Source organism: Nicotiana tabacum, chromosome 15, assembly GCF_000715075.1.
Source record: "Nicotiana tabacum cultivar K326 chromosome 15, ASM71507v2, whole genome shotgun sequence".
NCBI lineage: Eukaryota > Viridiplantae > Streptophyta > Magnoliopsida > Solanales > Solanaceae > Nicotiana > Nicotiana tabacum.
In genome coordinates, this window is record NC_134094.1 from 116,186,185 (window position 1) to 116,203,446 (window position 17,262).

The window sequence follows — 17,262 nt, forward strand, 5'->3', positions numbered from 1 at the left end:
ACAATGATCAAATCTTCATGAAATGATAACATGTTGTGGATAACCTTGTGACGCCCACAGAAATCAATACATTATCCAACATCTAACTAATAAACGTAACATATCTCATGTGCACACAGGCCAAATATTCCTAAGATTCAATTACAGGAAACAATAATGCTCAATTATCAAACAGTGTTGCTCCATTCCTGTCAGTGCCCTGTTTTCCTTTCTCAAGGAAGCAAAAATAAAAGCAGCTCGATCAATTGTAGACCATGTACTTTGGCGTCGCACTGAATTTCTGATACCCTTTGATAACTTTGTTGACAGCATCTAAAAAGTCTTTCTCAGTAACAGTCTTCCTTCTAGCTCGAATAGCATACATTCCAGCCTCTGTGCACACACTTCTTATATCAGCTCCTGTAATTTAAGAATGAAAATATTTCTTTATAGAAGTTAAAATTGGCTAACATATTACCCAGGCATGGTAAGAAATATTTAAGTAGATGACAATTAGGTAGATAAACGAAAAACAGAACATGGTTTAAATTGAATTGTGAAACAAATTTGATTCTTGAAACTATATACTACAAATTTTTTAATGTGTAAGATTTTGTCAGATACTAAATAGAATGTTGGTCGACGAGTGACTTTTTTTTTTGTTTTTTGGATAAGGTAAGTGTGACATGGTATAACTTGAGCTTTTAGGAGAGTAGACATTTTCCTGTGCTGACTGAAAAAGAAATGCAAGTATTAGGAGTCGGACAGAGCAGTTGAATCAACATGTACATAAGTCAAACAACAGCTACAACTATATCAAATAAATAAATATAATATGCTACTCATGGAGCAATTTAAACAAGAGGTTACCAGTAGAGTTTGGACAAAGACGAGCCAGAAGTTCAAATCGAACGTCACGCTCACAGTTCATCGTTCGCGTATGAATCTTAAATATCTGTGTCCTACTCTCTAGATCCGGCAGACCAAACTCAACTTTGCGATCCAGTCTCCCAGGACGCAATAATGCAGGATCAAGTGTATCAGGTCTGAAGATAATAGGAAGATGGAGTTATAACTTGAGCAAGAGGATATCAATCTGTTCAATAGTATTTTAGCTATCAATATCAATGAACTGAAAACACTTGTTACTAGTTACTACCATAAATCAACTTCAAACAAATGGAAACAATTCCGACCTCCAATTCCAAAAAAGCAAGAGAAGAGGACTGGCAAATCCCCTCCACGAGAGAGGAGTTATATTATATATCAGTCAGAGCCACAAGGAACCTTGTAAGATTCGTTCAGTAAAACGTGGCCCTTCACTGCCAAATACCATATTAAAAGCTCGACTTGAAAATCTACGCAAAAGTAATGGACTTTTGGAGTGCAAGAAAACCATATATTTGAGGCGAGAGTCCAAAAATATGAGAAAAGAAGAAAGCAGTAGATTTGCTAAAGAGAAAGTAAAAGACAAGTAAGCATATACCACCAACCGAGCTGTCATTCACCAATAGCTGCATAATTACCCAAAGTATCCCAGAGTCTAGAACCCACATGAAAAACTAGATGCATATGCTGAAAAATAGTCTCTCGTTCCTAGTTTCTTTTTGGTGCAACCATGAGATTCCAGTTTATATAGAAGATCGAGTACATTTACGGAGAATCTACTTTTCAGTATACTGCTTGTATATGGGAGATTTCCCCACTATTAATAATATTATTTACCTTTATAAAATAAACTAGATGTATGCACTGAAAACAACAGTTTCAACATAAGTCAAACTTAACCTATTGGTTGCCATGAGAACTTTAATATTCCCTCGGGCATCAAATCCATCGAGTTGGTTCACAATTTCAAGCATAGTTCGCTGAACCTCATTGTCTCCGCCTACACCATCATCAAATCGAGCACCTCCAATGGCATCCACTTCATCGAAAAACACAATGCAGGCCTTCTTGGAGCGTGCCATCTGCCATATGAAATCACAAGTCAGTAATCAATGCTATAAGAACTCCCATTAGAATTTGACAGCAAGAGCGCATCTGACCTGGAACAGTTCACGCACCATCCTAGCCCCCTCGCCAACGTATTTCTGAACCAGCTCACTACCAATAACACGAATGAAGCATGCATCAGTTCGATTAGCTACTGCTCTGGCAAGCAGTGTTTTTCCAGTACCAGGAGGACCATAGCAGAGAACACCCTTCGGAGGATCAATTCCAAGTTTCACAAACTTTTCTGGGTGAAGCATGGGCAGCTCAACAACCTGTTGTTAAAAATCAAAATTTCCATGTCAAAAAGAAAGAATTCCAAGCAGCAGGATCAAGTCAGATACAAAAAACCCAATAACACAACCGAAGCATGTACAATCATGAGTACCTCTCGCATTTTTTCAATTTGCTCCTTGCATCCACCAACGTCATTGTATGTTACATCAGGTTTCTCCTCAACTGTCATCATTGTAACGCTTGGATCAATTTTGGGAGGTAACGGAATCTGGATTTGATATTTATTCCTGTCAACTCTGCAATAATAATAAAAAATAGTCAAGCCAATCCTCCCAATCAAGATTTACAAAAGAGGCAAGAATTTGGAATTGTTCGGTAATCTTCCATACAGAAGTTTAAAATACTTTGTTCTGCCTAAATAGTTCATGAATCCTAAAGTAGGCATAACCAACACAAAATGAAGGTAACCACAAGGCTTGACATGCTAAGCAATGAAGTTCTATAACCAGCCATAACAAAAAGAGTACTTCATACTACATTTATTAAGTGAAAAAGAAAAATATAAATAAGATAAATGCTCGCTAAATCTACAAGCCTTCTCCAACCATCCTCTAGAAGATAATTACTCTATAATGAACTGCACATGCCAAAGTGGCATATGAGGGGGCAAATATGTGTTGCAAAAGTTCTTTTATTGTCTGCAGGATGACAGCAAGTGATATCTAGATGCTCCAAATCATTCTGATCCGTAGTTGATGAATCCATTACAAACATGTCTATAGGTTCTCTATTTTGGTACACTTCTTATATACCGGAAGCTTTCACATCAAATAAAGTATTACTGTATCAGAAAAAAGGTCCATTAACAAAATGCTAAGAGATCTTAATGTTCATAACACCCCCCTCCACGAGCCCATTATCTAGAAACCATCCTGTGTAATACAATGAGTGTTATTATTTCAAGGAAAGTTATCATCCCACCATACTCAGAACTGATTTTGCTTAAGATTGCAACTTCAGGAGGGGTACGAAGGGAGAGAGAGAAGAGAAGAATCTACCCGACTCGCATGCCTTCCTCTATATCAGTTGGAGAAACTTTATCTCCCAATCCAACAACAAACTGCAGTTACAAAACGAGCGTAGTCAAAAAACTTCATGGAAGGCTATCGAACAAACAATATTGTGTAACTTCTGTCATTTCTAAACATCATAACCAATAAATTCAAGGGAAAAGGGTCAAATATACCCCTCTACTTTCGTATATTGTCTACACTTAACCTCCGTTATACTATTCGGTCAAATTTACCCCTACCGTTATGCTATCCGGCCAAATTTACCCCTACCATCAGCAAACTTTTAAAACTTACCCCTCAGTCCGTCAGGTGACCCAAAATCTCCCAAATTATTTTAATTAAGTCACTTATTCTTCTTCATACTCCACTATTTTCGAAATAATTGGTATTTACCTGCTTTCTTAATTGGAAAAAAATTATAAGAGAAAAAAATATTAACATAATACACCGGTTAGAAAACAAGGTATAGTAAATTGAAGAATCTAAATTAGGTAGCTTGTCTAAATTCCAAAAGTATTTACAACACCACACCTTTAATGAATTCGTTGCACCAAAGATATGGAGACTTTGCAATTATTAGTGATAGAAGTTGAAGTTCCTTTGAAACTTTACATTGTCGAATTCAACTTTGCTTTAATCAAATGCCTACGCATTGTGCACTCTTAAGTTAGTCGATCGAACTCTATACTAACCAGATAATAACAAAATATATTCGAATATACATGTACATACATGATTATCAGTTGCATATAATACACAATAAATAGACCCACTGAATTCTACAATGTGTATATGGTTGAAAAATAAATAAAATTCTAAACCAATTCCAAACCCATTATCACAAGAAAAGAAGTGGGTGCATTGGTAATTAAAAATATCCATGAATAATTTGTATAGTCTAGTACCTTTAGCATTCACATCAATAGTAATTTCTAGAAATAATGGAGTAAGAAGAACAAGTGATTTAAATAAAAGGAAATTGGAGATTTCGGATTACTTAATAGATCAAGGGGTAATTTTTAAAAGTTTGGTGACGGTAGGGGTAAATTTGACCGGATAGTATAACGGAGGTTAAATATAGACAATATTCGAAAGTAAAGGGGTATATTTGGCCCTTTTCGCCAAATTCAAACCAAAAAACAAGGGTTAAACATCCTTCAGGCTAAAGACAAACTCGTGAGAACATGTCCACTTCTTTAATCGATGTACTTTCTAAGATGAAAATGACGAACTATAGGGCAAACAAGTTTCCTAATGTCATAGTAGTCAACTCTTTTCATATATCAACCATACGTAAATTATCAATATATCTCCAAATTAGCAGGCTTCAAACGTCTTATGTCTTGCTAACCCCAAAAAGGAAAAACAACGTCCCATCACACCTCCACAAATTGAAGCACATTACGACCGAAAGCAATGCCGTACGTGAAAGCCACGAGAACATACCTTTGCTATTTGCTTGACATTTATCATGTATTTTGCATCTTCTGTATTGGGACTAATTATCTTCGTACACCTAGCCACCTGCTCGACACGTTTAGTTATAGCTTCAAGGAATTTGACTAAATACATGACCATGCATCTTTATTCTCATAAAACCACACCTGAAGAGGTTGCTCCTCCTGCATCATCTGTTTATCAGAAACAAGATCCCATTGACTTGGTGCAGCTAACCCAGTGTCAGACTCCTTAATACCTACAATGAGTTGAAGACAGCCATATAATTAAGGAATATCCAAGAAAATAGTAACAGAAACACATTACATATTCTGACAAATTAAAAAGGAAATGAAAAAGATCCCTCTGTTTCCTTTACTCTCGTATCTAACCCTCTCCCACCTTCAAAAACAAATACTACCTGTCTCATATAAAATTTTATATGGTGGTGTTTCCTTGTTAGTCTAAAGAGGAGCCTCGGAGCAGCGGTAAAGTTGTCTCTGTGTGACTGATAGGTCATGCTTTCGAGCCGTAGAAGCAGTCACTAATGCTTGCATTAGGGTAGGCCATCTACATTACACCCCTTGGGGTGCGACCCTTCCCCAGACCATACATGAATGCGGGATGCTTTGTACATCGGGCTACCCTTCCCTTTTCTTGTTAATCTGTTCTAAAAAGAATGATACATTTCTATATCCAGAAACAATTTTGTAACATTCCTCAAATCTTTAAAAGTTTCAAGACACACTTAATATAGAATTTAATTTTTTAAAATCTTGCCTTGAGTGCAAAAAACTTATACTTCTATTATGGATTTAAACCTTTATGATTGGCTTTTGAGTTACTTCTCTATTTATAAATAATGTGATATACAAGCAGGGGAATATTAATAATTTTAATATTACTAATTATTAAAAGTGAGTATCATTAAATATTAGTTAAGTTAAAAAAACAAAGGGACAAGCCTAAAGCCCATAAAGTGGGTTGTTAGAAGGCAAAATGCTTAAAGCCTTAAACAAAACAGAACTAGCGTTCTGTTTACTCATGCAGAGGCAAAAGGCTTAAAGCCTTATACGAAACAGAGGCAGCCACGAAATAGAAGTAGCCTTGCTGCTTATTCACGCAAGCAACGGAAAGTTCTAGGTTTCTTTACAAATCATTAGTTCTTGAACTCAGGTATATAAAATTTCCTATTGTCAATTATCCTACAGTAGTAGTAGGTAAGAATTGAATAGTTAATTCCCTTCTTCTCTGTATCAACAGTAAGTTCCATGTTTAGGTGTGAAACTTTGAAATTAATTAAAATGCACTGGTTGTTATAGAATCGATTGTTTGACGGGTATAAATTGGACTGGAGCCTACGTATTGGCTCGAAGAGTTTTGAGGTGAGTTGATATAACCCTTTACTAAAGTGGATTAACTCACAAAAGCACACATATAAGGCGTTTGATGAATTGCTTAAAAGAGTTAATATGTACTTAATTGGAGCAAGTGAGTATCTATTAACTTAGAATTATTCTAGCTAAAATTTAGATGATTTATTCTGGTATATGTGCATAAATTTTCAGATTTTTGTGTTATTCTTATATGCCATTTTCATGTTGAAAATTCATGAAGAAGCAAGAATCTTTAGAAATACTTTTGAATGTTTATTTCATGCTTATGCCATGCTTTACATTTAAGGATACCAGTATGAGTATGTATAGGTTGTTCCAGAAAAGATTTAGACTTGAATGATCAAGAAAGTTGAGAAGTTGATTTAGATCCTAGCGAGGTCACACAGAACAATTTATTATTAAAGTATTTTTGAGAGTATTTTTGGGAACAATTTATTACAAGGTAAGGGTAAGGTCTGCGTGTGTACACACTACCCTCCCCAGACCCCACGGTGTGGGATATTATTGGGTATGTTGTTGTTGTTGTTGTTGTTGCCTCTATTCTGAGAAGGTGTCATCGTCCAGGCCGAGGGTCCTGATCAAGGCGTTGACTTCCTGAAACTATTTGTGCCAAAGTAGGGAGCACACGAGCCGAGGGTCTCATTGCTGAGAATTTACCTAGCCAGGCTAAGGTATGACACATGAGCGCTGAGAACCATGAAGCGAGTGGCACCTCGTGGATTGGGCCTATTCGATCAGGTTGGGATCGAATCCGTACCGATCACACGGTGACTAAGACAGAAATGAATCAGGATAGTTGGAACTCCCGAAGCATAAAGTGAAGTATTTTTTTTAGATAAGAAAGAAAAAGATAAGAATTTCTTTTAGAATATTCATAAACTGTTGTTATGCAATTATTTTAGAATTGTTCTTAGAAGCTTTATGCTTTCCATGCATTTAGAATCTTTGCTTTAATATATATTTTATTAAAGTTTTGTTCCCTGTCGTTGAGACTCAGTGTGTACAATGAATGGTACCGACGTTCTCTTTTGGGAACCTGCGTTGGTCTACGGTACAACGTAGTAACCGGTTTTGCAGGCGATCAGGCTACGGGTTAGGACTTTCCTCACTTCCAGTGCTATTGGTGAGCTCCCTTCTTGTTCGTGGAGTATTCCTTTGAGTCGTCATTATTTAGCTATTTCTTTGTTTACTTGGAGAACTGGCCAGGAAATCTCATGTCGTGAGCAGTGTGTCAGTTATCAGTGAAGGCTTCATAGACACAGCCGGTGGGTTAAGATTCATGTGTTTTTGATAATAACTTTGAATTATTTCAGTAGTTACTACAAATAAAGTTTTGGAGTGGGTTTATTTTAGATATTCAAATTAATTAAAAGTATTTGATTAAAATATTGCCTTGTTGCATATAAAGTTTGAAGTTATAATAATTTTGATAAGCGCAGATGGTTCGCTCGGTCAAATTTAGCGATCAGGTGTCTGTCACGGCTTGTTCAGAAAATGGGTCGTGACAAATTTAACTGTAAAATATTTAGTTTACCCTTAATGAGATGACTAATACACAAGTTTCAAAAGTTTCTTTGTTAAACTCTATGCCCAGTCAAACACCATTACACAAATTGGGACAGAGAAGTATAAATAAATAAATAGACAATTAAAACCTAGGGATGGCAATTGGGGCAGGGCAGGGCGGGGCGGGACAGGGCTGGGCAAACACTTAATGGGGCAGGGCAAGGGAAGAATTAGGCGGGGCGGGGCGGGGCAAACTTTATTTTGGATTATCTGAAAGTTGCTCAATCTATTTGACATTTTGATTGAATGATTCAGAATCACATCTATCTCTCTGTTATCATTTTTTTTGTTGGCTTTGAATATAGTAACTGTAACGGTATGGTCCAGTTGGATTGCTTGTTAAATTCTTCATATTGTTACTAGTAAAATGATGAATTGAATGGTAAAGTTTTTACTAAAATTCAAACTTATTGGTCTTGAAAGTTGTAACAGATTGTGTTTAATCATTTTGTTGCCATTGGTTTCTTATTTTAACATTAACTGATTACTCCATTAAAGGAGCATATCATTTTGTTGCCATTGGTTTCTTATTTTAACCTTAATTGATTACTCCATTAAAGGAGCTAACTGCTGGAAGCATAATCTATAACAAAAAATAATTATTTCAGTGAATAATTTATGCGTATGAAATAAATTTTGAATCAATTATTGAACAAGGATAAAACAACTTAGTCAAGTTCCAATTGGTTCTTTTAATATATAAAGTTCAAATAAAAAATTGAAAAAGTTAAAAAATTATTTTAGAATACTACAAAAGAAAAAATAAAGACAAATAATTTTATTTTTTTAAAAAAAAAAAACATAAACGGGGCAGGGCGGTTCAAAATGTTAGCAGGTCAAGGCTTGGCCAGCCCTGCCCCGCTCCATTGCCATCCCTCTTAAAACCTCAATCTTTTGCAGTAAACATTGCTGCATTGTTACTTTGCCCTAACCCATCCTTAAATAGATAGGAACTTAAGGTGGAAAAGATAAAAAAAAAAAAATTATTATTATTATATATATCACATTGCAATAGAGGTAACACGAATTCAAACATTAAGCACAAGAATCAAAGACATAGAAAATCGTACCACACAAATCATTAATCTTTTTTGACATTTCCTTGAGTTCCTTTTCAACTTTCTTTATGCTTGTTGAATAAGGTCCCAAACCCTGCATAAATCATTTCCAATATTTAGTAAAATTTAATCTTAATCTTAAGAAAATTCGTGATATTTCCCCAATAGCTGGGCATTAAACATGAATTACAGGAAAGACAAAGAAGAGTTACATAAGTCTTGAGAAGAGCAATATCATCTTCATCAAGAGGCGGAGGGTTCTTCTCGTCCTTTATCTCATCCTCCACATCCGCTGCGGTTGGTGCCATTGATTTTCGAGATGCACAGAAATGGAAGTTTCAGCTGATTCTCTACTCAGAGCAGTCCTTTTGTTAAACCCAGAACCGGGCCGTCTAATGCACCTGCTAGGAGGCCGGTTTAGTCCGCACAAATAGCCACTTTTAAGGGCAATATATTTAAGGGAAAAGGTTCAAATTTGCCCCTCTACTATGGTATATAGTTTATATTTGTAAGCCCGTTATACTTTTCGTCCAAATCTACCCTTACCGTTAATAAAGTTTGCACAATTGCCCTTTGGTGTAGATCCGTTAGGGTTAAGGGCAATTATAGAAAATTTGTTAACGGCAGGGGTGGATCTAAACGAAAAGTATAACGGGGACAAACTTAAACTATATACCATAGTAGATGGACAATTTTGGACCTTTTCCCTTATTTATAACTATTTAAAGTTTAGCCATTTTGTAAGTTTCTTTCTTTAATTTTTTTATAAAATAAAATCAAATATTGTCAATTTTTAAAAAAACTTAAATTCAAATAAAAAATTATATCGCTTTTTTTAATCATTAGTTAAATTTTTTATTTGAATCATTTCTCACCAGATGGTAAACACACGTAACTCGGTGCACGAAGCATGCCGTATTCACGCAAGTTCCGAAAAGGGTCGCACCTAGGGGTGTTCAAAACCAAACCGTAACCGAAAACCGAACCGAAACTGAAGCTTAATGGCTTATTGGTATCGGGTTAACGGTTTAACGGACGGGGAACAGATTAAATTTTTTTATTAACGGCTTATCGGTTTGGGGGCGGATTATTCAATTTTCTTAACGGATAATCCGTTAACCCGTTAAGAATATATATATATATATATATATATATATATATATATAAGAATATATATATATATATATAATTTGTTTTTATCCATATATATATTAAATATCAAAAACTCTTCCACTTCTTCCAGCTATTTGCTTAGCTTATTCTCCCACCCTACTATAAGATTGTTTAAGCTGTTGTCTATGGTTCACCTCTGCTTTTGTTTTTTAAAACTAATGCCTGCTGTCTATGTTTAATAGAAGAACAACAGTGTTGTTGCCACAACTTTTATCCCACAATATTGACGATAGTACTGTCTTGAATTATGTTCTGGGGAAATAGCGCATCTGCGTTTCCTGTAAATTATTTACTACTTATAATCCATCCTTATTTCTATACATAGCTGCCTTTTGCTCGGTGTTGTTTGTATGGTTAATGATATAGCGTGAAATGCCTAGTTGAGAGTTTAAGTTAGAAATTTGAAGTTGTTGTTTGAACTTTGAAGCTGCATAAATTCAAGCTTTGTTAGGCGTTAGCTGCAGGCCAAACATTTCTGTGTATTCTGCTCACTTATGGATTAATCATTTTGAAATATGTATCCTGGACTCACTTTGAATATAGACTGGAATTTCCTATTCTGAATTTGTATGCTAGGCATTAACAGACATATGTATGTCTGGACTCATGTAATGTAGTCTGCTTTGGGATTTAATGGTAGGCGTTAACATACATGTATGTCTGGACTCATATGTAGTCTGCTTTGGGATGTAATCTAGCCTACAATGTGTTCTACTTTTTTCACTCTACAACACATGACACACTACATCATTCTTATGTAGGCGTTAGCAGACAAGTTTGTCTGGACTCAATGTGTAATTTCCTATTATGAATTTGTATGCTAGGCGGTCAACAAACAATTAATGCACGCAATATAGATTTAATTAGGCCGATAAACCGCCCGATAACCGCCCGATAAGAGCTAAACCGATACCAATCCGCCCGATATCTTATCGGGTGGCTAGCGGATTAATACATTTAAAAGCCGATAACTGTTAAGCCAAACCGTTAAGAGTAATTAACCGCCCAATCTGCCCGATAAGCAGCCCTAGCCGCACCCCAAGGGATGTAATGTAGGCAGCATACTCAAATGCAAGCATTAGTGGCTGATTCCACAGCTCGAACTCATAACCTATAGGTCACACTGCGATAACTTTACCGTTGTTCCAAGGCTCCCTTCTAGATCGTGAACACCTTTAATTATAATAATAATAAGAAGAAAAACTAAAAGGAAAAAAAAAGATAGAAACTAGGATCTATGGAGCTATTTGCGTATATTAGAGTGTGTTTGGATTTGCTTTTAAGCTGGACAAATCAGCTTTTAAATTTTTTTTTAGCTTTTTTCAATGTTTGGTAATGTTAAAAAGTGCTTTAAATAAGTTAAAATTGCTTAAAATAAGCAAAAAATAATAAGTTGAGCAAACCCAACTTATTGCTTTTTAGCTTAAAAGTTATTTTTGCTGAAATGACACTTTTTTTAAAAGTAAATCCAAACGGTCTCTTAGATGTGTATGGGTACACTAGGACTGGGATGTTACCTTTCATATGCCAACTAACTAATTCAACATGTCAACAATAAAAATAGGAGAAAAAACAACTAGACCTTTTAGTGAGTGAATCGACTGAAATTACCTCCCCCAACCACAACCAAAGAAGAAAAGCAAATCCAAGTGCTATGATGAATTTTGGTCACTATTGGATGATGATCAATAGATTTCAAACTCTAGTTTGACATTTGACAGAGGGCTTTACAAAACTTTACCTTATTGATTAACTGGGTTATCAACCCAAATTATTCTGTCAATGACTCCTTCCAGCTAAACCAAAAAATATAGTATACTCCGTCCGTTCACTTTTACTTGTCTACTATACTAAAAATATATTTTCACTTTTACTTATCTACTATACTAAATTAAGAGAAAAATATTTTTTTTTTCTTGTTTTACCCTTATCATTAATTACTCATTTTCAAAATTATTTTTCAAGACTTTTTGAAATGCTATCATTATTAGGGGTTATATGGTAAAATATACACTATAATTATTATTTTTTAAGGAGCGTAAAAGTCTAAAGTGGACAAGTAAAAATAAAAGAAGGGAATAACATATTAATAGATATGTAAAGTAAACATAACATAAACTCAACTAATTTGGCAGAAAAAATTCTGAAGAGCAATAACTATGTGCAGATCCGAGGGCTATTTTCTAAATAGGGAGTATTAAATTTCTAGATATTCGACTTAAACCATCTCCTTATGGGCCATTCCTTTCAATAACCCGAGCTAAACCAATTGTTTCTCTTTTCTTTTTTCCTTTATTTATTTTTGTAATGTCAAACTTGACACTTTGGTCTGCCTAAGTAAAAGTCAAGGCAATATCTCTCCCATGACCTCAACTTTCTTCCGTTCCACGTTTTCAGTAGGAAGAGTCGGGTCAAAGCAGAAGCCTCTTAGAAATGAACAAGGCGGGGCAGAAATTAATTTCTTGTTTGAATTCTTCTTCGTCGTCTTAGCCATCCATTCAAGACTCCTTACACCCAACTCATAAATACTACCTCTAATTCCACCTCTCATCCTATAAGCCAAACACTTTGTTCGCTCTCTCTCAAAAACCCACTTTGGCACTTGTTCTTTCCTTTAACAATTAGCTAAATCGTCTTTTTTTTGCCAAAAGAAGGTCGTCCTTGTTTCAGATTAAATGGAAGATGCTTCGAGCAGTACTAGCAATAAACTAGATGAGTCAAGTGCGTTAGCTTTCTTAGGAAAGATTATGTTGGGGGTAATCATATTTGTATTCCTGGTTGTGATCTTCATATTCTTCCTTCACCTTTACGTGAAATGGTCCCAGAATCGTCGCCGGCAAGAAGCCGACGACGACTCCAACGGCGGCACAGGGCGCCGCCACAAAGTCAAAGTTCAGGGACTTGACCCGTCAATTCTTAAAACAATTCCTGTGCTTGCATTTGATGCTAAAGAATTCAAAGATGGAACACTGGAATGTACTATTTGTCTTTGCGATGTCACTGAGGGTGAAAAGACAAGATTTTTACCAAAATGTAATCATGGGTTTCATGTTGATTGCATTGACATGTGGTTTCAATGTCATTCCACTTGCCCTCTTTGTCGTAACGCAGTTTCCACGACTGGGGATAAAACACCCGAGTCAGTGGAATCAGAGGCTGAGGAGGTTGAGGCTTCAACAGAGTTGCCGAATTTCCCAACCAATGTGCTGTATTGGGGAAATGAGACTCAAGTTAGCACTTTATGTAATCCTTGTTTGGACTCAACAGCATCTACGAGTAATAATCGGACAGATGGAATGTTGGTGATCGATATTCCAGGGCGAATTATTGAAGAAGAGTCGAAATCTGTAATGCCTGAAAGACTGAGGCGTTTGATGAGGCTTTTGAGCGGGGATAGAAGGGCGTTTAATCCTTCTAGTTCGCGAAATGTAGATATAGAACAAGGTGGTGGTAGAAGCCCGAGCTAGCATAGACTCAGAGACGGATTCAAGAAGTGAGTTTGGTTCCCTTTATATATGCCTATTGCGTAGTACATACTGTAATGTAAATGCAATTAAGGTATAGAGTTCATTGATTCTTGTTGCAGATGAAAAGTTGACACTTTGGTGTCTGCATCTTTTAGGTGTGTATAGGTAGTGGATATATTAGTACATGTATAAACATATTGTAGTAGGCTTCTCTCTCTGTTTGAGAATAGATGCAATCCATCTTCTCTTACAGAAGAGTGTTAGAAGTTATTTTTTGTCAACGTGAGCAGTGAGCTTTTCTGCTACAACATTTACTCTTTGCTTGAGTTTGGTATCTTTCAGAAAATACTTCTATATTTGAGCTAATGGTTAGAATTAATATTCCTTTATATATGGTCAAAGAAATGCAAACAATTGCTACTTATTTGTTGAATTCAGGTTGGCTAAGACCTAGAGGCGAAATTAATTTGAAATTTATGGGTTCTGAATTTGTCGTATAGTGTTATTCCCGCCAATATTGCTGTATTTGTAAATAATAATTCTGCAAAATATAAGTTAGCGTAATGAAACAGTAATTAATTCGAGCCCACTGAATTCACAGTGTTTCCTTAAGGAATTTAATCCCCTCCTAGTACTCAAGGTAATGGATTATTTCCTCCCAGGATAGAACGAATCACACACTGGTGTAGCGGTACTTCAAACCCCAGTGTTTCAGCGAACACAAAATTCGGTAACAAATCACACTTACAATTGCTTTGTTTGAAGTTAAAACAATGCAGAACGAAGGAGTAGAAACTCAAAAAATCGTATGGAAATGCTGAGAGGAAGAAGTGCAATGTATAGCCAAATCCTTTATATATGTTCAACAGCTGCTGCACATATATATAGCAGCCAGTGTTGAAGTCAATCAATCGATCATTTGTCCGAAGCCGAAGCCGAAGCCGTAGCCGAGCGAGCGACGACGACGGCGGCGCGAGGCTTGCTTTCTTCTTAACTCTTTAAGAGCTACAAGAAGAGCAATTATATATATACCCACCAAAAATCTTTTCCTCTTCTAATATGGGACAATGTCTCATTGTCAAGAGGGGGAAACTTAAAATTTTACTCAAAATTTCATTTTCCCTCTATTTCCCATTCACCCTCATTTTAAGTCTATTTCATCTTAAAAATAAAAAAACTCAACATATAGGCCATAGCTCGTTTTGGTTACTGGATTCGCTGAATTTGTCCGAACCCGTATGTAATAATTCAAGTTGGTTTAGGTCTGCTTTTTTTATTGGTTGCTTTTGCTTCTCTTTCACAAAAACACACACACGGAGAGTTGAATCACTTGATCAAACTCAAGAAGAATCTTTTGGTTTAAACATTATTGATCCTTCAATGATACAACTGAACCTTGTCGATACTACGTACCTTTGGTCATGGGAGGAGCCAGGGTAGTGGAAGGATATATAAGGAAAAAAGTTTTATTATGCTTATATATTAGTTGTTGAATCCCTTTGATTTCTTCAAGTATTTATTTTTGTTATTTGATAGAACCTCTTGGTGAAAATTCTGCTTCCGCTAATGTCTTTGGTATTCAACCAAGCTAAAGTGACAAGTGAGGCTTGCTCACAAACACTCTTAAATGCTTTAACACCTATCTATAATTTGGATAAATTTCACACCGATAGTCATATAACTATGATATTTTTTTATCAAAGGCATATAACTTTATTTTCTCAAACAAAAATTATATAATTATGACTTTTTTTCGTCAAAGTCACATAACTATGTTTTCTCACACAAAAATTATAAAACTTTTACTAACTCACACAAAAATTATAGTGATCGAAAAATATAATTTTTTGTAATATTTTCTTATTTTGTGATTTTTTATTTTTTATTTTCAGTCTAATATATAATAATCCAGTTAAAATAGGAATGACTCAACCCGGCCTAACCCACCCGATCCAATACTCATACATATAAATTAAAATAATACTAAAAGTGAATAGTAAATTCTTCAAAAAATGATACTTCTATCTTTTATTTTACTTTTCAAGATTTTTATTCAAGTTGATAGCATTTTTATTTCAAGTGTTCTCCAATTATACCTTTTATTTCTTTGTTTTTTTGTCAGAATCTCATGCATTCCGAACTAAATTTTTTATGGGGGAAGAATTCACTTTTAGTATTATTTTAACTTATGCATATGGGTATTAGATCAGGTTGGGTTGGGTCATTCCTATTTTAAGTAAAAAATATAAAATTAACCATCCGACCGAAACTAATTGTATTTGCTAGCCAATATAATATTTTATTGGCTATTATTTTTAGGAGCGGTTCAAAATATACTCATATTTCTTCTATTTTAATTGGGTAATTATTTATTAGACTGAAAATAGAAAGAAAGAAAAAACATAAAATAAAAAAATACTACCGGAAAATTTATTTTTCGACCACTATGATTTTTGTGTGAGACAAAAGATGGTTGCTCTAGTGGTGAGTACCCTCCACTTCCAACCAAGAGATTATGAGTTCGAGTCACCCCAAGAGCAAGGTGGGAGTTTTTGGGGGAGGAAACCGAGAGTTTATCGGAAACAACCTCTCTACCCTAGGGTAGGGGTAAGGTCTGCGTACAAACTACCCTCTCCAAACCCCATTATTGGGATTATACTGGGTTGTTGTTGTTGTATGATTTTTGTGTGAATTAGTGAAAGTTTTATGATTTTTGTGTGAGAAAACAAAGTTATATGACTTTGGTGAAAAAAAGTCATTTACCCCTACAATTTCGAAATTAATAATATGAGATATTTTAAATAATCAACGAAAATGATTTCACATAGTGATGAGAGTCTTAAGTCAACAACTGTATGTATCATTTACTAAGAGAAAACACAATTTTCTTATAGTAGTAATTGCAGAGTAATGATTTTTACTAAAAAGACAACAATAACAATTACAAATCCAGTAAATTTTCACAAGTGGAGTCTCGAGAGAGTAACATGTACGCAACCTTATCTCTACCCTGAAAGACAGAGAGGCTGTATCTGATAGATCCTTAGCCAGTGGCGGATCTAGAGCACTGTTACTGGGTTCCCGGGAACCCATTAACTTTTGCATAGACGTTGTATTTCTATTAAAAAATTCACGAAATATTTATAAATAGCTAATATGAACCCAGTTATTATTGTATATTAATTTAAAATTACGGTAGGAATCCATAAACTTCAAATGCTGGATGCCCTTGGCTAAAGAAAATATGAAAAGAAGTAATAGCAACAAGTAATAACAACAACAAGATAAAAGAAGACAATTTAAAAAGAAAATTCAAAATATAAAGAAATAAACACACGACTAAACCAAGTGAATTCAACATTTACTATAAACACACAAAATTGAGACTACGAAGAACATGATTCGGGAAACAAATCAAAATGGAAGCATAGAATTTTAGCTAGATGAAAAAATCACAACTACCACAGAATCTTTTTCAGGATTTTAGTAGTATTAATTAGCTTTAAATGGATTTCAACAAAACCAAATCAATTTTTAATGCAAGAATTCAAATATCTCGAGATATAGAGTTGAAAACAATATAGTAAACCACTTCACTGATCTTCCAGTTTATCAAAATATTATCACGTGCCACACCACATGATCACTCTGAAACTATCACAACTAATCTGGAAATATCAGAGTCTCAATATATTAAAACAGTCAAATGAGCAAACATCACATGATCCCACTAGCATCGGATCCTTCACTACATTTAATTAATTTCAACATACATATAAATCTCATTACCAAATCTTGATCATCTATTACCTTAAGCAAAACTCATATTTCTTGATCAGTTATTGAACTTACTGCACCACATTATGAAGTGCCATTCAAGAAT

The 17,262-nt window shown here is 35.1% G+C and overlaps 2 protein-coding genes across 2 annotated transcripts; one reads left to right on the top strand and one right to left on the bottom strand.

Annotated features, from left to right (window-relative positions):
- Positions 1 to 14: 14 nt before the first annotated feature.
- On the bottom strand, positions 15 to 9,160 carry LOC107807071 (26S proteasome regulatory subunit 7 homolog A). The gene is made up of 10 exons (XM_016631358.2): positions 8,952 to 9,160; positions 8,752 to 8,833; positions 4,886 to 4,977; positions 4,728 to 4,805; positions 3,267 to 3,328; positions 2,360 to 2,504; positions 2,028 to 2,246; positions 1,768 to 1,949; positions 850 to 1,025; positions 15 to 399 (listed from the first exon to the last, which is right to left on the bottom strand). The coding sequence occupies exons 1-10, from the start codon at positions 9,045 to 9,047 to the stop codon at positions 242 to 244; spliced, it is 1,290 nt and encodes a 429-aa protein (XP_016486844.1). The 5' UTR covers positions 9,048 to 9,160; the 3' UTR covers positions 15 to 241.
- A 3,236-nt stretch (positions 9,161 to 12,396) lies between these two features.
- On the top strand, positions 12,397 to 13,773 carry LOC107807068 (RING-H2 finger protein ATL60-like). The gene has a single exon (XM_016631356.2). It carries the CDS (start codon positions 12,588 to 12,590, stop codon positions 13,377 to 13,379), a length of 792 nt encoding a protein of 263 aa, XP_016486842.1. The 5' UTR covers positions 12,397 to 12,587; the 3' UTR covers positions 13,380 to 13,773.
- Positions 13,774 to 17,262: the final 3,489 nt, after the last annotated feature.